At 61.2% G+C, this 26,844-nt stretch overlaps 1 protein-coding gene across 1 annotated transcript in view; it reads right to left on the bottom strand.

Moving 5' to 3' along the window:
• The window catches only part of MUC5B (mucin 5B, oligomeric mucus/gel-forming), a 56,855-nt gene extending 30,337 nt beyond the window's left edge, over positions 1–26,518 (bottom strand). Inside the window, exons 1-35 of the mRNA XM_064288935.1 lie at positions 26,424–26,518; positions 25,915–25,990; positions 25,214–25,238; positions 24,928–25,099; positions 22,660–22,840; positions 22,489–22,541; positions 21,410–21,573; positions 20,539–20,653; positions 19,797–19,873; positions 19,255–19,317; positions 17,247–17,318; positions 16,196–16,267; positions 15,584–15,845; positions 15,336–15,450; positions 15,071–15,161; positions 14,699–14,808; positions 13,866–14,064; positions 13,350–13,475; positions 12,667–12,784; positions 12,413–12,551; positions 12,015–12,125; positions 11,600–11,669; positions 10,963–11,100; positions 10,443–10,607; positions 9,965–10,059; positions 9,104–9,230; positions 8,307–8,562; positions 7,274–7,329; positions 6,901–7,001; positions 6,451–6,602; positions 5,805–5,943; positions 5,603–5,716; positions 3,569–3,748; positions 2,726–2,965; positions 434–590 (exon numbers count right to left, since the gene is read on the bottom strand). Of these exons, the coding sequence (XP_064145005.1) occupies positions 434–590; positions 2,726–2,965; positions 3,569–3,748; positions 5,603–5,716; positions 5,805–5,943; positions 6,451–6,602; positions 6,901–7,001; positions 7,274–7,329; positions 8,307–8,562; positions 9,104–9,230; positions 9,965–10,059; positions 10,443–10,607; positions 10,963–11,100; positions 11,600–11,669; positions 12,015–12,125; positions 12,413–12,551; positions 12,667–12,784; positions 13,350–13,475; positions 13,866–14,064; positions 14,699–14,808; positions 15,071–15,161; positions 15,336–15,450; positions 15,584–15,845; positions 16,196–16,267; positions 17,247–17,318; positions 19,255–19,317; positions 19,797–19,873; positions 20,539–20,653; positions 21,410–21,573; positions 22,489–22,541; positions 22,660–22,840; positions 24,928–25,099; positions 25,214–25,238; positions 25,915–25,990; positions 26,424–26,518 (4,426 nt within the window). The remainder of the gene's footprint in view (positions 1–433; positions 591–2,725; positions 2,966–3,568; positions 3,749–5,602; positions 5,717–5,804; positions 5,944–6,450; positions 6,603–6,900; positions 7,002–7,273; positions 7,330–8,306; positions 8,563–9,103; positions 9,231–9,964; positions 10,060–10,442; positions 10,608–10,962; positions 11,101–11,599; positions 11,670–12,014; positions 12,126–12,412; positions 12,552–12,666; positions 12,785–13,349; positions 13,476–13,865; positions 14,065–14,698; positions 14,809–15,070; positions 15,162–15,335; positions 15,451–15,583; positions 15,846–16,195; positions 16,268–17,246; positions 17,319–19,254; positions 19,318–19,796; positions 19,874–20,538; positions 20,654–21,409; positions 21,574–22,488; positions 22,542–22,659; positions 22,841–24,927; positions 25,100–25,213; positions 25,239–25,914; positions 25,991–26,423) is intronic.
• Between the last annotated feature and the right edge of the window lie 326 nt (positions 26,519–26,844).

Genomic DNA, 26,844 nt, shown 5'->3' with positions numbered 1-26,844 from the left:
CCATGCCCTTGGTGGGCTGCGCAGCGCCTGGCCACTCCGGAAAACCTGCTTGGTGTGGGTCTGTGCCCCAGGAGCGGGATCTGGGCTTTTCCCAGAAGGGTAGCGAGTCTGGGGAGTTGGACAGCTTCTTTTCTTAGGCCTGCCCTTGGAGTTCCTGTCTCTTGCTGAGCCATCTCGTTTTGGACTGACCTGCCTGGTTTTATGCAGATCTACATCTCTGCTGGTGGATGTGCGCACACCCGTGTATGTGTGCACTCTTGAGCGGAGCCCTGAATGTCTTGAGGGGAGCCATGTGTGGGGCTCCGTGTGTGCACGTGTGTGGGCCAGGCTCGGGGCTGGGGCTCAGGGGCAGGGGCCGCTCCTGGAGTGGAGCTGCAGCCCCGCCTCCTCCCTCACTCCGCCCCTTCAGCACCGCGGACAGAGCCCCACTCACGGCAGACTTCAGGACTGCGCCAGGACACGCACACGCCCGCGTCGTGGCAGGCCTGGGCGTAGGCGGCCACGGCCGTACAGAAGCACTCGCAGTCGCCGCCCGAGTCGCAGGCGCACGCGTCGCTCACACAGGCCTCGTAGTACTTGGTGGAGTCGACCTGTGAGCGGAGGCAGCCGCGGTGGCGTCAGCCAAGGAGAGCCCAGACCCACCCCAGGCCAGGGGACTGGGCCCCTGAACATGTCCCCTAGCCTTTGCGTCTCAAAGCCCCACCACCGATGGGAGGTCCGTGGTCCTGAGGCCAGGACTACCTTCTCTGGCTCCACCTGAACCACTCACCTGTTCCCTGAGAATCTTCCTCTCCAGGAGGCTCCAGCGTCCGCTCTCCCCCTCAGTTCCCCGCATCCCTTGAACCTGATCCTGCCTGGCTTCCAGCCCACTGCCCTGCCTACCTCAGCCTGTGTTGACCATTTCTTCCCTGGAATGCTTCGCCCCTATAGCCACATGGCTCCCCACATGACGTTCAGGGCTCCACTCAAGAGCCACCTTCTGGGAGCTCCCTGCCCCTCCATCCCAGTGCCCTGCTGTTAGAGCCCCAGCACACATATACTGCGATCCCCTCCCAAATGCGAGCTCTGTAGGGCATGTGTGCCCCTCACCAGGGCCATGAGCCAGCACAAGCCTGCCCCCACGGGTCCCCTGATAGACAGGCTCCAAGAGGCTACGTGTCCACCATGTCTGCAGTGAGTGCATTAACCTTCTCCTGCTCAGTGGGGAACTATTCCTTCATAACCCCCCCCTCCTATTGTCACCACTGAAAGTCAGGGATTATGAAACTGTGTCTGTAAGTGGCCACTTATATTCTTGTTAAAATGAAGTGTTTACCAGAGGCTGGGAAAGAGGGAGTGGGGAGTTACTGTTGAGTGGATACAAAGTTTCTGTTTGGGGTAATAGAGAAGTTTTAAATGGATCGTAGTGATGGTAGCACAAGTAGGACTGCCTCGTAGTGTTGCCAAGGAGTAGCTGGTGGATTCGAACTGCCAAACTTTTGGTTAGCAGCTCATCCATTAACTTCTGTGCCGCCACAGCTCCCAGTGTACTTACCCAAAACCGAGAAACCCAGTACCATCAAGTCGATTCTGACTCATACCGACCCTATAGGACAGAGTAGAACTGCCCCATAGAGTTTCCAAGGAGTGCCTGGTGGATTCGAACTGCCCACCCTTTGGTTAGCAGCCGTAGCACTTAACCACTACATCACCAGGGTTTACCCCAGTGTACTTAGTGCCACTGAATTTTACCCTTAAAAATGGTTAAAATGGTAAGTTTATGTTATGTGTATTTTACCACAAGAACAAATAAATAAAATGAGATGATTTTTTAAAACGAGTCTCTCCCTAAGGATTTTATGTGGTGGAGCTGAAAAGGGTACCCCAACCTCCTTGTTAGCTCTGGGGTTCAGGTATCTCAGGGCATGGGGGACAGTGGCGAGATTAGCCTGTGCAGCCCCCGCTCAGGGGTCCTCTTGTCTGCAGTCACCTATACCAGGAGACTGTGGGTGGGGACCCATGGCCCATTTCCAGAGGGAGGGAGACTGAGGCTGTAGTCTGTGCTGGGCCTGGGAACTGCCTGGTGGAAGGTTCAGACCCATGACCTGGGTCATGGGCTGAACTGTGTCCCCCAAAATCTTATGTGGAAGTCTTAACCCTGTACCTGTGAATATGACCCTATTTGGGAATAGAGTTTCTTTTGTTATGGTAGTGAGGACACTGAGGTATCATGGTTCCTAAACCTCATCTGTCCTAAGTGTTGCTAGTCGCAATTGCGTTGGCTCCGATCCATGGAAACCCCACCACAACAGAACGAAGCGTTGCCGTGCCCTGCGGCATCTTCACGATCATTGGTGTGTTTGAGTGGTATCTCATAAAAAGAGCTGAATAGACACAGAGACATGCTCGAGGGTAAGACACGCCATGTAAGGACTGTCTACAGGCAAAGGAATGCCAAAGATCACTGCAGACACCAGAAACTGGGAGAGAGACCCACAGGAGGAACCCACATGGCTGAGACCCTGATTTGGATTTCTAGCCTCCAGACTGTGAGACACTAAAGCCACCCTTCAGTGGTGTTCTTGGGTGTGGCAGCCCCAGGAGACTGAGGCATCCCTTGAACCCAGGCCTGTGCATGGGCTCTGGTCAGTCAAGGCCACCTTCGAAGGCCTGCCATATGCCTAGCCCTGCCCAGCCCTTTTCCCCAAGCTCCTGCCTGCCAAGCCCCAGCTGTCCTGATCCCCACCTGAGACTGGCAGGCGGCGAAGGTGGCCCCATGGAGGATGCTGCACTGCTTCTGGGCCCAGGACTTGCGGTATGGGTTGGCAGTGCACGGGTCCCTGGGGGCGCGGGCGTCCGGACAGGACGGCGAGAACTTCCAGCTGTTGCCGAACTCCAGCACGTCACCCACTACCGACTGGCTCCGCGTGGTGAAGTCGTTGATGGCGTTGCCGTCGAAGTTGCCGCACAGCCCACACACCTTCCCCTATGGACAGGTGTGTACAGACAGAGCGTGTGGAGCTGGGACCACACACAGGTGGTCACCCATGGGAAGCAGCATGGAGCCTTGCTTGGGGTGACTGCAGGGCACCTGGTGCCTCCAGGCAGCTCCATGGGGAATTGCAGGAGGACGAGGTGCACAATAAATTAGCTGAGCAGCTGGACAGGTAGGCAGGTGGGCAGGTAGGCAGTTGGACAGGTAGGCTGGTGGGCAGGTAGGCAGGTGGGCAGATGGGTAGCCAGGCAGGTGAGTAGGTGAGCAGCTGGGCAGCTGGGCAGGTGGGCAGCTGGGCAGCTGGGCAAGTAGGCAGGTACCTGCTCCTCTGTTGAAGCCCTCAGCCCAGCAGCTGTGGCTGTGCTAGGCTGGGCATCTGCTTTACCAATAGGACGGTTCCCCAAGCCACCTGTAGATTGGTTGGGTCTCTGCCCTGCTGTCTGTGAGCCCTGTGCTGTGCCTGGCCTCACCTCAGCCCCAGGCCTTGCCAGGTAAGGACCAGCCCCTTGACGTTTGCCAGGTGCAGGGCTCTGTAACCTCCTCTCGGATGGCTCCCAGGACAGCTGTGGTTGTGCCCAGCTGGCCCGCACTCACCTTGTAGCCCGGGTGCAACCTGATGAATATGCTGGTCTTCCGGTCCCACGACACGACCAGCCCACTTCGGATCTCAATGACCAGGTAGATGCCCATGTAGCGGATCTTGTAGGGGAGGTCTCCACCAGGCCCCCTCTCTACCACCTTCAGGTGCCCCTCCATGAGGATCAGCTCATAGCTCTGCAGAGGGAGGAGAGGGCTGCTGGGAGCTGAGGGGCAGCTTTGGGGGCAGGAGCTGACCCACAGACCCTGGAGAGGACCTGAGGCCCAGTCACAGCCAAGCGGACCCAGCTTTAAGGGTGAGCTGGGCTCCTGAGACCCTCCTAGGAACGTGAGGTGAGGGGCTGACAGTAAGGGATAACTCAGCAGGCCAGGGTTGTCCAAACCCCACTCCTTCCAAAGAGAGGCCTGCTATGAATGGGCACCTGGGAGGGGACCTCTAAGTTTGGACTGTCCCAACTGATGAGAGTTTTTTCGTTTACCTGAGCCGTGGGCCACGGTACACAGCCTATGCTAACAGTGTGGTTTATGGTGGGGGCCATGGGCCACATCAGACAGTCTATGCTAACAGTGCCATGATGGTGGGGCCTTGGGCCACGTAGGGTGGCCTATGCTAACAGTGCCATGACAGTGGGGGCCGTGGACCACATCGGGTGGTCTGTGCTAGCAGTGCCATGACAGTGGGGGCCGTGGACCACATCGGGTGGTCTGTGCTAACAGTGCCATGACGGTGGGGGCTGTGGGCCGCACAGCATCAGCTTGACCTCTGGGGGTGCTGGAGACTGAGTAGCTGAGGTCAGCCTTGTGAGTGGTCAGCAATGCCCATGTGACTGTCGCCCAGTATAAACCCTGGGCACAGCTCAGGGGCACATCCCTGTCTGGCAACATTTCACATGTCACATATCACTGCTGGAAGCGTGAAGAGCTGATTATACTGGGAGGGGACTTCTGGGTGCTTGTGCCTGGTCTTTCCTGGGTCCTCCCCGCCATGTGCCTCTTCCCTCTGCTGGCTATAATCTGTGTCCTCTGGCTGATTATTTACTCTGTAACGACTGCATAGCAATGGTGCACGTGAGTTCTGTTAGCCCCTCCAGAGAATCATGAGCCTCAGGGTGGTCTTGGGGGCCCAACACAGAAGCTACGTTGAAACGGCGGGTGGACGCAGGCCTGAGGGGGCCGTGCAAGCAAAGAGGGCATGGCCACACACAGCAAGGTGGGGGGACCGTGGTGGGCTTGCCCCTCTGTGCCCCACTTCTCACCCCAGCACTTCACCCCCACCCTGCGCCCACCCAGACCTGTCTCCAGCCTCGCCTCTTCCAACACCTGATGCAGCGTGGGCATCACACCCACCACCCTGGGTGGTGGGGACACTCTCTGGCCACAGGCCTGATTCTACCCTGTGGATTCTGACCCTGTCTGCTGGAAATGGTGGTTCCTTGGTGTGGTGGCTTGAATGGTAGCCCCTAAAAGATATGTCCACATCCTAACCCCAGGAACCTCTCACCGTGACCTTGTTTAGAAAAAGAGTCTTTGCGGATGCGGTGACATGAAGGCTCTCAAGATGAGACTGTCCTGGACTGGGTTTGGCCCTCAATACAAAATGCAGGCTTCCTCCTAAGAGACCCCAGAGGAGAGACAGAGAGAGGAGGGGAGAAGGCTCTGGGACAACAGAAGCGGGGCTCAGAGTGACACAGCCACAAGCCAAGGTGCACCCGAAGCCACCAGACGCTGGAAATGACAGGAAGGGATCCTTCCCTAGAGCCTCTGGAGGGAGTATGGCCTTGCTGATGCCCTGAATTCAGACTTCCAGCCTCCAGGGCTGTGAGAGAGGAGGTGTAGGTTGTTTTCTGCCACCTGTTTGTGGTAGTGTGTTTCAGGAGGGCCAGAAGCTAGAACACCCAGAGAGCTAGTGCGGCGATGAAGCTGATTCAGAAGACCTCGCCTGGGGACTGGAACACAAAGGCTGGGATGCTCCCACAGGGTGGGCTTCAGGCCACAGAGGGGTGGGAGAGGCCATCTGACAGCCACCCTCACCTCCAGGAAGAGTTTGATGGCCTTGGAGCAGGTGACGCCGGTGGTGCCACAGGGGATGTTCTCGGTGACTATCCGGAAGGTTCCGTTGGTGGTAGCGGTGCCCCCGCAGTAGTCCTGGATCAGGAAGAAGTGAGCATGAGCAGTCAGTGTCAGGGGCTTGGGCACGGACAGCCCTGGGGAGTGGGGCGGGGGGGTGGCGCACCTGGGCCAGCATGTACTCGCAGCTGCCTTCAAAGCTGTAGCGCTCACCGTCGAAGGTGATAAAGTGCCCGTCACCATAGGCCACACAGGTGCCCAGGCAGGGCTGGCTGCTGCACTCCCACCTCCGGTTCCTGCATGTGCTGTGGGGTGGGGGGGACCCCCTGCTCAGCAGGAGGGCCCAGGGCAGGAGACCCCGGCCACCCCGGCCACACCCTGGCTGGTCACTCACTCCCCAGTTATGGGGCCTCAGCCAGTCACTTCATCTCCTGAAACTTTGCTCCAAATCCCATAAGATGGGATCAAGGTGATGCTCCCCTCCCTGGCTTGTTAAGATGATAAGAGAGTGGTGGGCAGTGGCCCTGGTGTCAGTTATAACCTTGAGGTGCCCCCAGCTTCTGAGCTAGAAGGGCCTATGGCCCTGGGTGTCAGTTTTGACTGGCCCCATGACTGGCTGGCCCTGGGGCACATTCCAGAGGACAAGCAGGACACTGCCTCTGGGGGCGTTCCGAGGCCACAGCCCCTCTGCCTTCTGCAGATGCCCCATTTCACTGGGCTGGCCACCTCTCTGCCTGCTCTCCTTCCCTGTGTCTGCTCCAGCAAAGGGACCTTCCCACCTGCCCCTAACTCCTCCGGGACCCTGGACCCACCAGGTGTTGCAGTCAACCCTGATGGTGTCCCCAGGCTGGTAGGTGGCCTCATTGTGCACACAGGGGCAGTCCTCCTGGGCAACACACCCCCCGCTGCCATCTGACACCAGCCCCGTGGGGCAGACACAACCGGAGACACAGTGGGTACTGTACTGTAGGGACAGACGGGCACAGTCAGGGGCAAGGGGGAAACCTGCAAGGGCTTCAGCCTGCTCACCTGTCCCCTTCCTCATGCTGGGGACACCATGATGAGGGGTCGCGGTACAATCCTGGGGCCCAGGCCGAGGGACAGGCCCTCTGGTCAGCCCCAAGCCATGTGTTGTGGGCAGGGGGAGAGGGCAGGGCATGAAGGGGTGGGGCACCCAGGTGTCAGCAAGCCCAGGGGCCAGGGATGAGTTGAGGACAACAGGGGTGGCAGTGTGGCTGTCCCCACCCCCGTAGGCTGCTCACACAGTCCACGTCAAGGGTGTGGCAGCTCCGCAGGCACTCAGCCCCTAGGCTTCCTGCCGAGGCGTTGGTGCAGTCCATGTAAACCATGGGGGCCACGCACCCTAGGTGGGGAGAGCAGGCTGGTAGGGATCTGGAGAGGGCGACCCCAGGCACCCCAAGACTGCTGACCTCAAGTCTGGCTGGTCAGCTCCATGACATCTCTGATTCTGCCTGACCATCTAGTGCCCTGCTGCCCTGAGACATGCCCCAGCCTCAAGGGGAAGGCCCCTCTCTTCTTTCTGGGAGCACCAGTGGCAGGGTCCAGGGTGGGGGACCAGCCAGGGGCCAGTGCAGGTCTCGGGTGGGGTGAAAACCTAAGGGTGTCAGGCATTACCTGTGCTCCTCTGCTCCAGGGCTCCCAGGCAGCTCAGCTTCCCACTAGTGCAGGAGCTACAGGAGACGGAAGGATAGACGGACGATGGGAATCCACTTTCTCTGCCCCTCCACAGACACTGAACCCCACTGGGCCAACTGGACCCCTCTCCCTGGACCATGCTGGGGCTCTGCAGTGACCTGAGGATGGTGCCCTCCACCTAGCACCTAGCAGGGACGTGAGGAGAGTACCCTCGACTCTAGAAGGAATGGCCTTCTGCAGCCAGAGCCGGGGCAGAGTGGGCACCCCCCTGGCTGCGGTTTGGCCTGTGGGTCAGGGAGGTCCTGTCAAGGGACCCACCGTGCCCCGCACCTGCTTCACCTCTGCCCCTGTGGACCCTAGACCCTCAGAGCACCCCCGAGTGAGAAAAGGGCACCCCCTCTCTGCAAATGGGTTCGTGGTGGGGCAAGGGGTCCTCCTGTGCTCCTGTCCCCTCCCTGGGGTGGCCCCAGGATGTTTAGAAACCCTCAGGGTATGGAGCAGGTACGCAGCAGCTCCCTGCCACCTGGGAGGGGTATGCTGCTGGGGAGGCGGGGACTGGGAAGGGGCTGTGGTGGGGCCCAGCCGAGGCCACTGGCACTTGGTGGTTGGGGGGTGCGCCTGGCTCTGCGCCCAGAGCTGTCTGCAGCACAGACAGAGATTCTGCTTCTGCTGTACCCCCTCTGCCCTGTGGTGGCTCTGAGCACACCAGGCAGGATCCCCCACAGCCCTGCACGCCCTAAGTGAACACAGACCTACTGGAAACGCAGCGAGGGCATTCAAGCATCCCCGCCGGGACCCCCAGCCTCTTGTGTCTCCACTCGGCCCCAAACCTTGGACTGCCTCAGGGCAGAGCAGGGACTGATGGAGAGCCAGCTCCCTAACCCCCACCACCTCCTGTTCCCCTACCCCTTCCCTCAGCGTGGGGCTGGTGATGTGGGCTGAGTCTCCAGAGCTTAGACGAGGGGGCTGCTCCATGCCCCCCCACCCCCAGCTCCCTGGCAGTGCCCCTTACCACACCACACTGTTATCATGTAAGACTTCGCCCGGGGCCACCATGGTGCCGCGCAGGTAGCAGGGGCACTCCTCAGCATGCACACACATGCCGGCATCATCCAGGTAGGTGCCCACAGGGCAGGTGCAGCCATCCACCGGCACGAAGGAGACACCACAAGTGACGTCTGCCTCACTGAGGGCGCGGCAGGTGGGCTGGCAGGTGTCCACCACGTACTCATAGCTCTGTGACTTGGGGCAGCTGTTCATGTACTTGGCTGGGGGTGGGGGGGGGCAGAGCGGTCAGAGCAGGCAGCCTGGCTCCAGCCTGTGCTTCCCCTCTCCCCAGCTGTTATTAAGCTCCCCAAGCCTCAGTTTCTCCCTCTGTGAAACTGGAGTTGTAAGATTACAAGGATCTTGTGAGGCCAGCAAGAAGGCTGAAGAGTCAGCTGGGGTTTGTGACAGTTGCTCCCTCGCCCCAAAGGGGCGTGGCCTGGGGTGTCCTCACTTGCCCTCCCCAGCTGACATGGCTGAGGTAGGTCAGCAACTTGGGGCAGGTGATCATGGGCTTTGCTGTGGAGACCCCAGGAAGAGAGGACTCAGGACTCTCGTGGACAGAGTTGGGCGGTCCTCACCAGGATCCTCACTGGAAACCCCAGCCTCTGGCTTCTCTTTGCCCCCACTGCCTGTGTGCACCCCTGGACCTTGGCCTGCCCCTCCTCGTCTGCATGGTCTGGAGCTGCGTAGCTGGGGCGGGACAGGAGGAGCGTGTGCCCGAGCCCCTTGGGGACGCCAGTGGCTGGGCAGCCGCGTACTCACTGCAGACACCGTCCCTCCAGCCTTGCAGCAGCACACCCTTGGCAGCGCAGGTGTGCACGTAGGCCGACAGGGCGGCGCACAGGCAGTCCTCGCTCTTCTCGCAGTTGCACGTGTCGAACATGCAGTTCTGGGGGGAAGGGGGCCGTCAGGGCACTGCCTGTGACCCCAGCCCACGCGACCCCCTTCCCTAGCCCCCACCAGGCGTTTGCCCCCCCCCAGGGTCAGGCAGGAGCAGGGAAGTCCTGGGAGGGAGGTGGGCAGGGATTCAAGGCAGGAAGGCTGTCCCTCCTGAGCTCTGAATTAAAGACCACCAGGTGGAAAGAATACTGGACCATAAGTAAGCAATGTGGTGCAGGGCGGGGCATTGGGAAGGGGGCAGGAAGGTTGTAGGGTCAGGACAGGTGGGGGTGATGCACAAAGGGGGGGCACAGCTTGCATTTTGGAGGCATCACTCTGGTTGTACTGCCCCTAGGGGGCGGGGTGGGGGCAGACCGGGGGCAGGAAACCAGTGGGGAAGGGGTAGACTGGACATGGGTGGTGAAGGGGAGGGATGGGGGATGCCCAGACCCTGGGTGAGGGCCCAGGAGGGTAGAGGTGTCCCCCAAGGCAGACATGAAGGGCAGAGGCCTGCTCAGGGTTTGCACCTGGAGATCCTTCCCCGTTCCTGTCAAGGATTTAGGCTTCCAGGAAGAGAGCTGCCCAATGGGTGAGCAGGGCTGGGAGTCCCACCAACTGGGGATGGAGGGGGTCCATGGGAGAAGGCCCCAAAGGTAAGTTGCCAGGTAGGAGGATTGAGAGGGACAGTTCAGGACCCGTAAGTCCCTCCCTCGCCCCCTCCCCTGTGCTGGGGGTGGAGCTCACCAAGTGGAAGGGCGCAGGGTTGACGATGGAGTGGCAGGGGGCGAAGGCGCCAGTGGGGTGGGTCAGCAAGGCACACCAGTGCTGGGCGTATTTCTCTGGGATGGGGATGTGGGGGCTGCAGTCACACTTCCTGTAGCTTGGCTGCGGCTTTCTTTCCCACAACCTTGCTACCCTGAACCTGCCAAACCCCCGCAGCCCCCACTCCTCAAATACAGGCTGGTGGGGCCGTCTCCCCTGGCCATGTGGATTGGAATGTGGGGCTCAAAGAAGAGAGGGGTCGCCACCTACTATTCCATGTGATGCTGCTTCTGGGGGTGGGGGAGGTGCTTTTCCGCCCTGTCCCAGCCCTGCACCCCTCCGCCCCCTGCCATTCTGGCCCCTACACCCTCCTGTCTGCCTGCCTGCACACCTGCCCAAGGGATCCCCCCCACCCCTGTCCTTAGGGGCACCCATGGCTCCACCCGCTTGGTTGGGGTACCGTTCTCCACGCTGAGGGAGCAGGGATCCTCAAAGCTGTTCTTGGCATTGGGGCAGGCGGCCTGGGTCTTCCAGGTGTTGGCGAAGGCGGCACCTGTGGCCTCCACCACCCCACTGAGGGCTGTGAAGTCGTCCACCTGGTTCTGGTTGAAGTTCCCACACAGGCCTGGTGGCCAGGTGGGTGGGGGAGGGCGTCAGCAGATGTCCAACCTGGCCCAGTCCCTCCAGCCTGCCAGGAGCCAAAGCCGACTGGCCGGAAAACTCCTTCTGGGGATTTCGCTTTCAGACTGTCTGAAGACGAGCCCTGGTGGGGGTCAGCCCTTCCCAACACTTCCGGAGCTGGTCCTCCCTCTTGTCCACCAGGCTGCCTCCCTGGCGCTGGTCTGATGTTGGTGAGCTCTGGCTGGGTTGTGTCCATCCATCCCCTGAGGGCCCGGGCCTCCCAAATCCAGCCCCGGCCGCACCTCCTACAAGCAGCAGAACTGATCCCGGCTCCCCCCTGAGCTGCCATGGGGCCTCACCACACATCTGGCCATGGTGGGCCGGGTCTAGCCGGACGTAGACCTGCATGAGGGGCACCAGCTGCACCTGCAGCTGCAGGCCGAGCCCCGTCTGCACGAGAACGAAGAAGGATGAGGGTCTGAAGACCTTGATGTTGGCTGCGGGGAGGGGAGGGGAGGAGGAAGGATGGGGTGGGGTGTCAGAGGCCACATGGAGGCCTGCCTCCCCAACGGCTGGACAGGCACATTCACCCCTGTGCTCCTGGGGGGCTCTGCAGGTGGGGCAGGCCCCATGGCTGAAGGGGTAGTAGTGCTAGGGTGAAACTCAGACACCTGGCTGACTCGGTGATCCCATCACAGAGCAGCCCACAGCTGCCATCTTTGTGGGCTGCCCAAGCGAGTGCCTGTCGTGAGTGAGGACGATATTCCCTCAGAGGGCAGGGACCTGACCCAAGTACCTGCAGCCATGGGGGAACCATTGCCACCCCAACTCTGCAGATGGGAAATTGGTCCGTGAGACATTCTGGAGCTGCCTGAAGCCACAAAGAACCCTCGATGGATGGAGTTGGGCACTGGCCCAGGTGCTGTGGAGGCGCCACCCCCAGGCAGGGGTGCTCAGCCAGGTGGGGCGTGGTCTGGCTGTGCAGGGAGCGAGTACCTGCTGACACTGGCAGCTGGGTATAGATGGAGTTCATGAACACTGCACCATTGGCCTGGATCCGGATGACCTAGCGAGAGGCGGCAGGGACCTTGGTGAGTGCCGGGGGTGGAGGGACACAGTGCCTGTCCATCGGCCACCCTAGCCCCACTCCACAGATGGGGGAGTGGCCACCCCACTGGTGGCAGAGCCGGAGGAGCGCTCAGGCCTCTGAGCCTTGGTCCAGCTCTAGAACTGCCCAGGAGGGGCGGCTGCCACTTGGGGCCATGCAAGCTTCAGTTTCCTCTCCATCTGTCTCTCCATCTCTCCACCTGTCTGTCTCTCCATCTCCCCACCTGTCTCTCCATCTCTGTCCCTTTCTGCCTGTTCCCTTCTCTCTGTCTCTGCCATCTCCGTGGCTGTGGCCGGCTCTCACCGTGTCCCCACCCTGCAGGCTGAGCGTCACTGACTTGAGGCAGCTCTCAGTGTCTGTCAGGCCACACCTCCTCAGCTCGGCCAGCACAGTGAAGGCGCTGTCAGCGCATCTCTGAGGATGACAAAGCCACAGATGCATTGGGAACGGCCAGTCCCCGAGGGGGCGGGCAGGACTGTGTGCAGGCATGTGGGAGCCCCGGCATGCCCACCTAGGGGAAGAAGACAGCGGCCCCCAGGGGAAGTGGCCTCTGCCACCTGCGGGGATCTCCAGGTTCTGGGCCACCAGGTAAGCATGAGCCCACAGTCCTCCCTCTCAGGACACAGCCACCATGTGGACACCCCCCCCATGAGGTCCTTCCTGGGGTAGGAGCTGAGGGGCACAGACCCCACCCAGTGCACCTTGGACAGGACATAGCTGCAGTCCCCGTGTAGATCATACAGCTTCTCGTCATACGTGGTGATGTGGGCGCCCCCCTGCACGGAGCAGGTGCCCGGGCATGGGAGGTCCTTGCATTGCCACCGTCCCCCCGAACAGGTGCTGAGGGCAGGGGAGGCTGTGAGTGAGGAGAGCGATGGGGGGAGGAGTACACCCCAGGCCTCATATACCCCCACCACCCAGGAAGAGGGCCAGCTGGGGCAGGTGGGGGGCATACCAGGAGCTGCAGCTGGTGGCGAAGGCAGCCCCCGGGGCGTAGGTGCGGCCACCATGGGTGCAGGGGCACTGAGGCAGGGGCACACAGCCTGAGTGGGTAACATCATCCAGCACCGTGCCTGGGGGGCAGAGAGGAGCAGTGAGAAACTGGGAGGATGAGCCATGTCTGCCCAGCAGACAGGGGCTTCTCCTATCCCACTGCACAGGTGAGGGACTGAGCCCAGGTCTGGCTCGCCTGTCTGAGGCCACAGAGTAGCCAGAGGAAGCTTGAGTCACTGCCTGTGACCACCTGCCTCTAAGAAGGGGAGCCCGAGGGGACAAGCCACCTCCCTGCTGGGGGGCTCCTTGAGGACAGAGCACTGGACCTGGTGTCTGCACTGGACCTGGTGTCTGATCCATGCCTGGTTTGGACAAGCTCTGAGCGTCTCTGTGCCTCAGTTTCCCTGCCTTTTCCAAGGGCCCGTGGTGCCTGCTCCACTTCCCCCATCAGATCAGCATATCTCCTGGGTTTCCTAACGTTCAATTCCCACCATGGCCGAGGACCCTGGCCACAGGCGAATCGTTGGGGAAGGGTGACTTCTGGACCAATCAGCTGTGGCCAGCATCAGGCATTGGGAACACAGTGACACTGGAGGCAGGACAGATGCACAGGGGCAGTCCCAGGAGATGGGCCAATGGACCTGCCTGGGGGACAGAAGCAGCCGTCCTCACAGTGGTCCTCACAGAGCTGGGTGTGCTCAGGGTTGGAGCAGGTGTCGGCGCAGGGCGAGCCACACTCTTGGTGCTGCATGCCAGCTGGGCATGTCTGGGCTGCAGCCAGAGGGAGGGAGGCACTGGGTTGAATAGCTGCATGGGGGGGTGGGCTGCCTGATAGCCCACCAGGGCCCCACTGGAAGTGCTTCCTGAACCAACCAGGCTTCCACCCCACCTTCTGTAGGCCACCAAGAGATCACCCGAAAGCCACGGCTAGGGCCCAAGGAGCAGGCAGACATCTGTTCTCAGGTAGCTGCAGCCCCACCTGTCTGCTTGCTTAGCTGCCTCCTGGGTCAGGTAGGAGGTGTGGAGAGCCCAGGACCCAGCACCTCCTGGGTCAGCCCTCCCTGTGCCCACCTGAGAGACCAGCTGCCCGCTCACCCACCTCCCCACGCCCCTCCTCCCTTCCCTGCCCTCTTGCTCTTGGACTCCTCATGGGACACTCACAGCAGAGGTTGGGGCCCCTCCAGTTCTGTGGCTGGCCCCCTGCATGGGCACATTGGCGGGAATACTCGGCAAAGGTGGCACATGGGCAGCTGGGGCAGCGACACTGGTCCTGGGCACAGGAGGCCACGTACGGGTCGGGGTCCACCAGCTTGTTGCACTGGGCGAAGGCAGAGCCAAGCAAGGTGCGGCGGCAGGCATCCTCCTAGAGACCACAGTGGAGATGGGCACTACAGCGAGGCCCCTCGGCCCCTCTCCCCACCTCCAGAGATGATGGTCATGGCAATGTGTCCCAGATTCCTGCCACTCTACAGCCTTTACCCAGACTGAGGAGTCCTCTCCCTTCCCCTGAGACTCCTCCCTCCCTCTTTCCTTCCTTCCCTCCCTCTCCTCCTCCCCCCATCCTTCCATCCATCCTTCCATTCACCCACCCCTCCATCCATCATCCATTCTTCCAACCGCCCTTGCATCCATCCATCCGTGCATCCATCCGTCCGTCCGTCCGTCTATCCACCCATCCATCATCCATCCATCCACCATACGTCCATCCATCCATCCATCCTTCCCTCCCTTAGTCCCTCCCTCCATCTTTCCTTCTACTTTTCCACCCGCCCCCTCACCCATACACTGTTAAGTTGCCTCCATTGGGTGCAGAGCTTGGCTCGGCTCTGGGGGCATTAGCTACAGGGAGTGCCGGCCATGTCCTCGGGTGCCCCAGGTAGGCAGACGCTGAGCCTCTTCATCTGGACACCAGGGACCCCAGCCCAGCTCCCCCAGCCACGCCCCCAGTCATCCAGCTGTTTCCAAGCCCCGAGGGCTCTGGAGAAGCCATTTACCCCAGCGTTCGTGCAATTTTCAGCCAGGGTGGGCAGTGGGTCCTGGCACTGCTCTGTGGGCCCGTCCAGCTTCTGCAGGTTCCCAAACTGGAGCGCTGTCAGCCTGACATCTGTTGGGAGATGGGTGTGCTTGGTGAGCCAGGGCAGGGGCACTGAGAGGCCAGGGACAGTGTGTGTGGTGGGGGGGGCCTGCTCCTTGGGCTGGCTTCCAGGGCTCCCACCCCTGCCCAGGACCCAGGGGCCCCTCTGGGGCCTCACCCCCTCCCAGTGTCAGTCCCTGCCCCACTGGCCTGTGGTCCCGGCAGACCTGGCCCCCACTGGGGTTCCCTGGGACTTTTGGGAAGGCGTTGGCCCTGGGAGGGCAGCACTCACTGTGGGCGTAGAACTCATTGGCGACAGGGAGGCCGTTGAAGTCCCCACACAGGCCACACGTCTGATTGGCATACTTGGGGTCCAGCTCTAACTGAGGGGGCGAGGGGCAGCTTCAGCACAGTCTCTGGCCCATGGCACCCCTCCCTCCACCTGGCAGCCCCCGGCCCACTGCCTGACCCCAGGAAATCCCTGGCTCTGCCCTCTCTCCCACAGCAGGCCTGAAGGTTCAGTGCATCTGGGTGGGGAGGGGTAAGGGGGTGCTCACCAGGGCGCTGTCCTCTCCATTCCAGAGGAAGGTCAGGACCATCCGGACACTGATCTTAACGTAGCTGCTGCTGCGCTCCACCAGGAGCCCAGCACGGCTGTAGGGCAGCTCCTCCCTAGGTCAGTAGAGCTTGGTCCCCCACAGCCGTCGCTGGGGACCCTAACCCCACCAGCCACTCCCCATTAACTGCCCGCCACTCAGGGTGTGACCCTGGGACCAACTGTCCTGCCCAGCCTGCCACCACTCACCCCTGCCCGTCGATGAGCACTGAGCCGTTGGCGACCTCCAGCACCAGCCCCTCCACCTTGAGGACGATGCGGCTGATGGTAGGCCTGGCGCCCAAGAGCTCTCGGCGCACCTGGATGTTGAAGTCCTCATAGGCGGCGCGGCAGTGCGAGGACAGGACATAGTTGCAGAGGCCGGGGAAGCGGAAGATGTCACCGTCGAAGGTCTTATAGTGGAAGTCACCCCACGTGCTGCAGACCCGCCCGTTGTGTGCAGGGTTCAGGGCTGGGGAGAGTGGGCATGAGGAGGCTGCCTGCTGACACCACCTCCCCCACCCCGCTACTCATGGCAGCCTTCCTGGGGACAGGCCTCATCCTTGGAGCAAGGTGACCAGGTGACCACTACTCTCTGCACTGGCTACACCTGGTCTTGCCTCTGCATAGCTGCCCCTGGATCTCTGCCAAGACCCCTACTCTGGCCTGGCCCCCATTCCAATGCCCGCTGGCACCCTGGCACTTGGCGCCCATAGGACTGTCTGGGGGGTACCCTCAGGGCCTGCCCAAGCTATACATCTGCTGACCATCCTACACTGTGGGCTGCACCCCAGACCTGTGACCCCCTCCCCATCCACTTACGGCTCATGCTGGGAGACATGGTGATGGGTGGGATGAAGGTCAAGCGCCGGGTAGGTGAGGGTGTGGTCTGGACTGCAGGGTGAGAGTCAGGTCACCTAAGGGTGTGGCCCAGCCAGGGGCCAGCTGGGAGCACCCTCCTGGACCCCAACCTCCTCAGTGGCCACTTGGGGTCGGGTGCTGTTCTGATCCTCCTTCGCCTCCTCCAGTAGCCTCCCTGCTGCCCCAGACACTCTCTTGCCTGGGATTTTTGGTTGGCGTTAAGCCTGGAGTGTGTGTGCATCTGTGCACGCATTTGTCAGTGTGTGATTGCATGTATATCTTTGTGAGTACATATGTGTGTGAGCGCAGGGATGTGTGTGAGCGCAGGGATGTGTGTGAGTGCATGGATGTGTGTGAGCGCAGGGATGTGTGTGAGTGCAGAGATGCGTGTGAGCGCATGGATGTGTGTGAGTGCAGGGGTGTGTATGAGCGCATGTATGTGTGTGAGCTCACATGTGTCTGAGCGCAAGGATGTGTGTGCACATATGTGTGAATGCATGTATGTGTGTGAGCACATGGATGTGTGTGCACATATGTGTGAATGCATGTATGTGTGTGAGTGCATGTGAGTATGAGTGCATGTGTGTGTAATTACATGTGTGAGTGCATGTATATCTTTGTAAGTATATATGCAAGTACGTGTGTGAACATACGTGTGAATGTATGTATGTGTGTGAACATACACTTAAGTGCATGTATATGAGTTTGGGTGCATTGTGTGAGTATATGTGTGAGTGCGTGTATGTGTGTGAGCATATGTGTGAGTGGTTGCATGTATGTGAGTGCATGCATATGTATGGACATATGTGTGAGTGACTCTGGTCTGTGGAGATCATGTCTTGGTCTTTTTGCACGTCTCCATCACCCCCTCCCCTGTCCCAGGAAGGGGCCCAGGAAGGGACTTGGTGTGACCTGTAGCTCTGTGGAAATGGGTCCTTCCCTCCCACATGCCTGCCACAGGTACACTGTCCCCCAGATGCCTGGAAGCCCCACACTGCAAGTGGCCACGTACCGCCATTCATCCTCTGACCATCTGTGACAGCCTCCCTGCTCATCCTGCTGGGCTCCTCACTGCCCTGGGTCTCTGAGGGAGAGGGTGGGGTGTGTGAGGAGCCACATAGGGACCACCAGGAGGTGCACCTGGAGGTGGCCTGTAGGCACTGTGGGGTCATCCCGAGGCCATGTCTCCTCCTGTCCCATGAATGCAGACACATCCCATCCAACATGACAGCAAGCAAGGCCCCCCAGGGTGGGAAGTTCCAGCAGAGAGCCCATCCAGGCTGCATGGCCAATTGCTGACCCCCACCCTCCCCAGCTGTGAGTCATGGAAGAAGACAGAATCAGGAAAGGGCATTGGCCTGAGAGCCCCAGCTCTTCAAGGAGGGTCAGCCCCCTCCCATGCACCCCTTGGGGGAAGACAAAGGCCACTTTGTTGGGGAGAAGAACACAGACAGGGAGGCCCACAGGTATGACTTAGCAGAAACCCAAGACCAGGGCCAGCCCCTCATTACAGCCGTCCATCTTGGCCAAGGGAGGCTGGCCCTGGCCCTGGCCCAGCATGTGGCCACTGGGGGCCATCCCCAGGCCACCAGACCTGTCCATCACCTCCATCCAAGGCCTGTGGCTTGGGGGGTACGGGTCTCTGGAGATGGGCTGCTTCATCACTTGCCCAGCCCCAGTGGCCAGGCTGTCATCTCCAGACCTCTCTGCCCAGCTCCGGGTGGTGGTGCTCCCCTCCACACACGTAGCCATGCCACCCAGAATGCCCTCCTCACACCCAACCCGAGTCCCAGTACCCTACCCACACCTATGCTTTGGGGGGGTACTGATGTCCCCGTGGCATGGGCAGGGCTGGTTCCCCCTGAGTAAGCCTGCACTTCTCACCTGCCAGGCCTGGGGGAATAGACCTCCCTGGACCCAACCCCCCTCCTAGAGGCCTAGCCTCAGATCATGCCCCTCCACCCCCCTCCCCAGCCCTCCACCCCACCGCCCCGCAGGCTCTCACTTTCTGTTGGACTTTCCCAGCTGTGACCTGGGGCCTGTGGAACCACAGGACTGGCCTGTGCACACGCCCCCTGCCCCACGGACCCCACTCCTCTCGCTGCCCCCCACTCCTCAGTGGGTGGGCAGGGGCGGTTTGCATGGCTGCAGGTGCACATCACCCCTCCCTCTCCCAGGGCTACTGTTCTTGGTCCAGCTCCTCCCACGCACAAGCTCCATGCGGACCCTTGTTCAATGCCTCCCAAACCCTCCCTTCCCCGGTTTGGGGTCATCTTCCCCCTCACCTCCATGCACCTGGCAAAGACTAAAGACCCAGGACACCTCCCAGGTGGAGACGCCCTCTGCGCGGCACCCAGCCTCACAGGTCCCTAATGCGGGCTGCGTTTATCCTGTACCCAGAGGGCAGTGAGTGGAGGACCCTGTGGGACTGGGTCTCCTGGGCCAGCCAACCCAGCACAGGTGACTGGAGCCTAGACCACACGTAGCCAGCGAGGACCTGGATGTGTCTTGGGGCCCCATGACCTGGAGGCTTCCCTGGAGCTCCGTGCTGAGAGCTGACTCAGGAACCTACCCCACTCAGCCCTGCTCACCCCCAAGAAAGTGATTGACTGGGCTTGGGCCGGGGTTTCTGAGGAGACCAGCTACATCTCTTTACAGGCCCCTTTCCTGGGGCTTGTGCCTCCGCCTGCCCAGACCCCCTAGCTGGGCTGAGACTACTGGGAAGGCTGGCAGGAGCAGAGCTGGGCCCAGAGACACCACAGCTCCAAGGCCACAGGCCAGGTGTTGTCAGGGCGCTGCTCAGCAGCCCTGGGGCTGTGTCTTTCTCTGTTGACAGTAGGTATTAGTGGCTCATCCCTGAGCTGCTAAGTGCCTCAGGGCCCCTGAGATGACAGAAGGGGACAGAAGGAAACTGCAGGGATTGGGGGCCAGGCTGCCAGGCGAGGTACAGGGCCTTGGAACAGGGTGGCAGTGCTGGACCCTCCGGCCTATAGCCATGTGACCGTGGGCAGTCACCTCACCTGTCTGGCCCTGATCCCAGCCCATGGACTGGAGGTGGTGTCCACCCAGCAGGAAGGCCTGTGCTGGCCCAAAGGGATCAGCCCAAAGGCAGGGACCTACTTGGTGTTACTCTGGCTTGCTGTCCAGGGAGGGCAGACCCTGTCCACTCTGAGAGGGGGCCTCACAGGGCCCCCAGCCTCACCCCCTCCCCTGGCTTTTCCTTCTGCTTCCCCTGAGGCTGAGATTCCCTGGGCAGCACCCCGGGGCCTGTCCCTGGGTCTGGGAACCCAGCTTCTTCAGACACCCTCAAGCAAGCCTCTGCCATCCATCCCTCCACCAGCCCTGGGGGACAGGTAGGGGCCCTGGCTCAGAGGATTTGAGTGTCCAGGCTGAGAGCCAGGGTTCTTGTGGGTAGCAGGGCCCATGGTGTCCTGGGATATCTGGGGGTGCATTGAGGAGGGGGGCTCTGCCTGTCCATTCCAGGCCAAGCACCCCTGCCGCCAAGCTGAAGTTCTGAGGGCAGGAGAGATCAGGAGGGAGCAGGGGTGGGTGATGACCTTACCTGCCTGCTGTGCCGAGAGCAGGACCATGAGGGCCCAGGCCAGTGCCGGGCACTGGCTCCTTGTGCCCATCCTGGGGCTGGCACGGTAGCGGGCAGAGAGGAGGGAGTGGGGCCAGATGCCCACTGCCTTGGGGCCCGGGGCTTATGTAGCAGGAAGCCTTGGCCCTGTGCCCAGCGCCTAGGCCACACAGGGTGCTGCCCCCCCCAGCCACGTGTGTTTGCTCTCAGGGAGGGACCATGGGCGGGCAGCAGGAGGATTTGCAGCTCTGTGCCCAGGAGATGGGCTGCCCCGGGACCCCCGCCCACCCCACCTGAGAACAGGGGCGGGACATTCGGCCTGGTGCCTGAGGTGGTACGGGTGCCCCACTCTAGATGGCAAAGCCCTGGGTCTTGCTCTGCTGCAGCCCCTGACCTTGTCCCGCAGATGGTCAGTGGTCAGCAAGGCTTGGCTGAGGGGTGGGGCTGAAGGGAGTCCAGTCTTGGGGGAGGGCTACGAGAGGCACATACCACAGGCTACCCAGGAGATGGGTGGGTCTGTGAGCTGGAAGTGGGGGGCTGTGAGCTCCTGCCTGTGGGGGTCCTGGGAGGAGGTTCTATCCAGAGACCCAGCCGTGCTGGCCAGAGCCCCCCAAAGACCCAGGAGGTCCCCTCTCTGCCTTGAAGTTCTAGCACATGGGGAAACTGAGGCTTAGAGAGTGATGCCCTGGTCACCACTCCTAGAGGTGGCTGGCTTGTGTCCAACCTGCTCTCCGAGCCACAGAGGTTCAGAGCTCCCACTCGGCCACTGCCCTCCACCACCTGGCTGGTGCAAAGGTGGCTGCTGCTCCCATGGTTCTCACTGCCGTGGTCTTCGGATGCTACACGCCAGTGGGGTCCCGGTACCGCCCCTCACCCTGTGCTCTGCTGCAGTAGTGGTGATGGAGAGCATGTGACGGGGGGCAGGAAGGAGCCAGGAGCCCAGGTCCCCAGTGCCTGCACTGAGGGGATCCCCCAAGGCCCATATCCCGACAACTGGTGCTGGTGGGCCCCCAGCAGGTGTAATCTCGTAGTTTGCTAGTTCAGGCAGGATCACCATCTCCCTCCTCAACTAATAACCTCCACAAATGTTTCTCTCCATGGCAGCATCTGAAGGCAGCATCCCAGGCCAGTTCTTCCCTCTCCAACCTCACTCGAACTGCTTTCCTTCTCTTGCTGTTACAGCAGAATGTATTGGTACATGTAACCACATAAACTCTCAGCCCCATGGCTGCTCTATGGGGGGCACCCTGGGCGGGGTGGGGTGCAGGGGCACAGTGGACGGCTTTAGCCAGCCCGAACGGGCTTTGGGGCAGCTATCAGTTTTGTTAGTTACTTGGCCCAGGACTCTCCTGCTCATTTGCTGGGGGTGAACTAATTCCTGGATGTGGGATTGCTGGGGCAAACAGAAAGTCCATCTTTAAACTCCTTTTGCCCAACTGTCTCCCCTCAGCATGGTTGATGCCCCGGAAACTTCCAGAAGCTGCTTCTCAGACACACCATAGTTGTGACAGAGGCTGGGAGGGTAAGCTGCTTTTTATTTTGTCCACGGTTCCTCTAAAGTGGGGTGTGCCTGCTGAAGCGGGCCTGTACGGTACCCGCTATGCCTGTGGCCCACAGATCTGGGCTCTGGACTGGGCCCGAGGTGGCACAGGTTTCAGCACGGGCTGGACACCTGCTCCCCGTGCGCATCCGGCCCTGGGATGGGGTGCTCAGGCTGCCCGCCTCCTCCTCCTCCCCGCCCTCACTGCCATGTCTAGGCCTGAAGGTCCCGGGGCAGAGGCGTGGGGACTGTGAAGTCCTCTTTCACATACAGCCCCCTTGTCCCCACCCCCGGAGGGGCTTTTGGGGAAGCCAGTAGCCCTCGGGCAAACAGCAGGTGCTCAATGATGCTGGGGATCTCATCCCTCCTGGGGACAACGTGGCATGCTGCCACACGGGAGGAAGGAAGCAAGGACCTTCTGAAACAGGACCCAACTCCTTCACCTAAACCCCTGAGGCCACCTTGTCCTCACTGACGCCTCGCCAGTGCCCTGCCCCACTCTCCAGCTCACAAGTCTATGCCCTCCTCAAGGCTGGGGCCTTGTCTGTCTGTCCATCCTGACCACAGCCGTCGCTTCCCAGCCTTCAGGTCCCCACTCAGAGGGCGTCCCCTGCCTTTTCAGTGGTGGCACCTGGCCCCCCACCCACCCCACCCACACCGCAGCATGATCTGTCCAAGGCTCCACGGTCTGTTGTCTGCCCTTCCCCTCCCCCACCCCAGGATGTGGGCAGGGGACTCCCGAGGGGTTCCCACCTGGCACACAGTAGGTGCTCAGTAATTGCGTTGAATGAATGAGGGGGAGACCTGGCTGCAGCCCTCAGCCTTCCCGCTTTGGGCAGAGGGCTTTGGGGGGATGGAGTGGTCCCAGGCTGGGGCTGGCGGCGGGGGCGGGCGACGAGCCTGCCCGCCCTGCTTGGCTGGCAGGTTCGTGCTGTTGTGACATCCCGGACGCAGTTACAGCACACCTGTCCTGTTTGCTCAGCCAGTTTACCTCTTCACAGTTGAAGGAGCCGAGAACAGAAGATAAAGGACAGGGAGAGGGGAACCGGGCTGTTCCTGCTGGGAAGGAGGGCCCCCACCACAGCCATCAGCCACTATGCCAGGAACCTGCCCTGCGGCTTTGCCGAGTCCTACCTGGCCAGTGGGGGCTGGTCGATGGAGGCCAGGAGTGGCTGGGCCCAAAGGAGCTGATGGGGCCAAAGAGCCTCATGGGGGCCCATCCCATCTGAGTAAGGACTCACCTGGGCCACACAGGACCCAGAGGTGGGCCTGGTCCTTCCCTCAGTGAGGACCCCCTCGCCACACAGAACCCGCTTCGCCAGGTCCAGAGGCCACTGTCACCAGCTGCCTCAGGCCCAGCTCCCAGCCCTGGTAGAAGTCAGGAGGCATTGGGAGTGAACACTGACCAGGGCTGGCTGTGTGGAGAGTCTGGCAGAACAGGGCACACAGGCTCTCCAGGCGCACAGAGCCCCAAACCTGGGCTGTCCTGGGGTGGGGAATGGTGACCGTAAGCTGCCTAGTGTCCATGGTAGGTCGGCACTCCACTTCTCTGATGGGGGTCCCAGCAGACCTGATCCATGCCCCCCGGGGGATCACGAACCCCAGTGGGCAGAGAGGCCCATGGCCGAGGGCAACATGGGCTGTGGGGTAGCCAGGTCCGGTCCCCTCACTGACGTGCTTGGGCAGGCTTCAGTGATACTTGGTGGGACAGGCCTGGTAGTGGACCCCTGGGGCCGTTGTAGCCCCAGACCCTGGCGTGTCCGTCTTCTGCCTTTTTTCCCTTCACTCCTTCTCTCCCTCCCTCCCTCCCCCTTCCCTCCCTTCTCCCTTCCTCCCTTTCCCTCCCGCCTTCCTCCCTCCCTCCTCTTCCTCACAGGTTCGGATGCTCAGCTGTGTCAGGATATGGGTTCAGCATGGACAAAGCCTGGCCTCTTCAGGAGGGTCAAGTGAAGAGATCCTGCCCCTTCTCAGCCTGTGATAAACATGATCATTTTGGCAGCAGTAAAAGCTTAGAAAGAGCCAAGGGATAAGTCAGCTCCGTATGTGTTGAGGGGCCTTCTGCAAACCGGAGGAACAGCTCTGCCTAAGACGGACCTGCAGGTGCAAGCCCTCCGGTGGTCTCTCATGTGGCCCAGTGGACAGTCCAGGGGCCCCTGGCAAGGCTGGGACTGGGCTGGGCGGGGGGACAGAGATGGGGGCAGCTCAGATGATGGGAGAAGCTTGGCTTTCCTCTGAGTTGGGGGGTGGGGCAGTGGGGCATTTAAGGTCGGAAAACCACAGAAATTGGTTTTACTTTAGAAAGACCCATTCTGAACACTGGAGTCTGTGAGCCCTACTGAGACCAATGAACTAGTGAGAGATAAACCAGCAGGACAGGGAGCCCTTCCCACAGCGGAATGACACAAACAAAGGCCGCCTGGACACGGACTCCAGTGGGCTGTGGGGGTGGGGTACCCTGGTCCCTGAGCAGCTCTCCGAGAAAAAGCCCGAAAAAAGCCCAAAGACCCTGAATACGGGTTTTCACGCACTGGTGCCTGGTGCCTCTGGGTCTGCAGCACCGAGGAGGATGCAGCTTAGCTTCCAGGGTGTTGCTGCCCAAAGTGTGTGCCCCAAATATAAGCGTGAGGAGCCAGCAGACAGGCCTGGGTTTGGGGGCACCCTGCAGCATGACCTTCTGCTCTCCCGGGAAGAGTCAAGGGCAAGACACAAGGAGAAGGACAGAGGACAAGTGCCAATGGGGGTTGTGGACATGGCTGAGCCACGCAGAGCGAGTCCGCTGTGGGCAGGGAGATGGGCTATGTCATCTCATTGCCTGAGGTCGTGCCTCCCCATTCCTGGGACACACAGGGCCACAAGTTAGGGGGAAGGGGATGCTGTCTGTAACGTCAACTCAAAAGGTTCAGAAAAGCCATGTAGATGTTACGAAGACAGATGGTGGGAGCGTGAGGTAGAGAGGTGGGGCAAATGAGGTTCAGATACCGGAGAATCAGGGCAGGTGGTGGGAGGGCCCCTGGTGCTGGTTTTTGCAGCTTGCCTGCACATTTGAGAGCTCTAGAGCTGGCTGTGAGCTGGAGAATGGGCAGTGGGGGAGACTTGGGGGGGAGGAGAAGTGGGGGAGGAAAAGGGAGGGTGGGTGGGGGAAGATCAAGGAGAAAAAGGGGACACTCAGAGGAGCACTATGTGGGGAAAGGGAAGTGGGGGAGGGGGAGGAGAAGAGGAAAATGGAGAATGGAGAAATCTGAATTGGAGGAGAGAAGTCGGGCGGGAGGGGGAGAAGTGAGGGACGAGTAAGGGGGGCAAAGCAGAAGGGGGCCGAGCTGAAGGGGGTAGATGACAGCGGCTCTTATTCTCTGCGCACACCTGTGACCCGTCCAGGTCCTAGGCAGGCACGAGGGGATCTAGGCCTGTCCCCTCCTCCTCTAGCCCCTCTCCCTCCCTCAGCCTTGAGCAACTGCCTGGGAAGCACCCACAGGGCCAGGGGTAGGGATGGCTAAAGGGGGCCACCCCTGGGGTGAGGAGTTGGGGGCTGGCTAGGCCCAACAGGGGTGCGGTGGGTGAGGATGCACCCAGCACCCCTGCTGCGTTTGCTCAGGATTAGCGGGGTGACAAGCGATGCCCACACCTCCAGCAAACATGCGCGGCAAGGTGGGCGCTGGCCGGAGATGACAGAGTTCGTGGGCAAACATGGGCCCTCCTTTCCTCCAGGAACCCCGTGTTGACTCAGAGCCTGCGGGGTTGGCAGGGCCTGGGGGGGGGGGCCTGGGAGCCCACAGGCCCACAGGGTGAGAGAGTGGTGCCAGTGTCCAACAAGGCGGGGGGCAGGGCAGGCAGGGGAAAGGTCACGTCTGCACCATCCTACCACCTGAGTCCTGGGTGTGGTCACCCTGTGGGACAAAAAGCCAGCCGAGGGGTTAGAGCTGCCTCAGGTCAGTGCTTGGGGGCTAGGGGGTGCATTGCAGGATGCATGGCGGGGTACATGGCAGGGCCGGGGCAGTCAGGGAAAGCCTGGCGGGAAGCAAGAGCCCAGGTGTCTGTGGGGGTGAGGCAGTGGACAAACCTCAAGCCTTGTGATCTGGCCTTGGCTGCCTGGGTCCTCCCACCCCCACCCCTACCCTCCCGTTTGGCTAAGAGCTGGCTTGGAGGGCTATAGGACCAAACTCAACCGAGCCCATTGGCCAGAGGCCGGCTGTCAGGGGAGCCCTTCTTTGCCCAGCAGAGCAGACCCCGCCCTCGGCCCCATGGGAAGGGGCAGACCTGGGGAGCTGAAGGGGACAAAACTGTGAATGTCCATTTTTTTCAGGGAACTGTCAAGGTGGGGGCGGCGGGGGGAGCAGGCCGCTGAGGGCAGAGCCAGCCTGGAACCTATCGTCAGAGTGAAACCGTCTGGAGATGGAACCCCACCCCAAAGACAAAGTCCTGGCTTCTTTCCGCTGAGATGGGTTGGAAGCTATAGCCTGGGGCTTCGGGGAGGCAGCCTGGGCCATCGGATGGTGCAAAGGCTCCGGAAACCTCCCATGTACCCTGGGCTTGAATGGGGGTAAGAGAGGCCCTTGGGCCTGCCTGCTCTGTGCTCAGCTGAGCTGGGCTGGCCCCTCCGGGGATGGGTGCAGGAGGCTGAGGGGGGCCAGAGAAGGGACTGGGGAAGAGAAAGGGCTGGGCAGGCCGGAGGGATCCACCACCTCACACTCAGGGCGGAGGGCTCCCTCCCAGGTGGCCGGGGGTGGGACCCAAGGTTGCTAATGCTCTCAGAGGCTGCCTGTTGATAGTCTGGGTCCCCCAGCGAGTGAAGGTGTTGCAGGACTCTCCAGAGCTGCCAGGAGCACACCAGCCCCATTGAGGCTCACCCATCAGTCTCACTTCCCAAAAGCAAGGTGGCGCTGCCCAGGGGAAAGAGGGTGGGAAGTGCCCACCAGACAAGACCCCACAGAACGTGACCCTTCCCTCCTCCCTGGGCTCCCATGTCACAGAACTGAGGGGGCCGGGGTGCTCACTGACTACTGATGGGGTGGCCCTAAGCTAGGCAGATGCAGGTGACCCCCATCTGGGCCTTGGGGAAGGGGCTTGGCTACCCTTCATTGCTGGCACCAAGGGAGTGGGCCTGGTTGGCCAGCTGTCCTGGGGATGTCCAGAAGCCCAGAGCTGTTTGCTTTGGAGGAGGGGCCATTACGCTTCTGTGCCTCCTCTGACTCACATGGGACCCTCCCCTGGAGCCCTCATCCAGCCCCCACCCAGGCAGCCCTGCTTGACTCAGGCCCCAGGGGTAGGAACTGGGGGAGGTGCGTCCTGAGCTCTGCCTGTGGATGGACAGATGAGGTGAGGATGAGATGGAGGCTGGGTACCTGGGGCAGATGGGACCAGCTGGAAAGGGCCGGCTAGAGAGAGAGAGGGAGGAAGGAAGGGCTGCAGGATCCTTGGCCTCATTCTCCAGGTTTGGGGTGAGGTACCTTCCAAGGTTTCCATTTCTTGTTTGATAAGCTCTGACTGGCCCCT

The sequence above is a fragment of the Loxodonta africana genome, chromosome 7 (genome assembly GCF_030014295.1).
Source record: "Loxodonta africana isolate mLoxAfr1 chromosome 7, mLoxAfr1.hap2, whole genome shotgun sequence".
NCBI lineage: Eukaryota > Metazoa > Chordata > Mammalia > Proboscidea > Elephantidae > Loxodonta > Loxodonta africana.
Note: the sequence above shows the minus strand (reverse complement) of the source record. Positions and strands in the feature narration are given on the sequence as shown.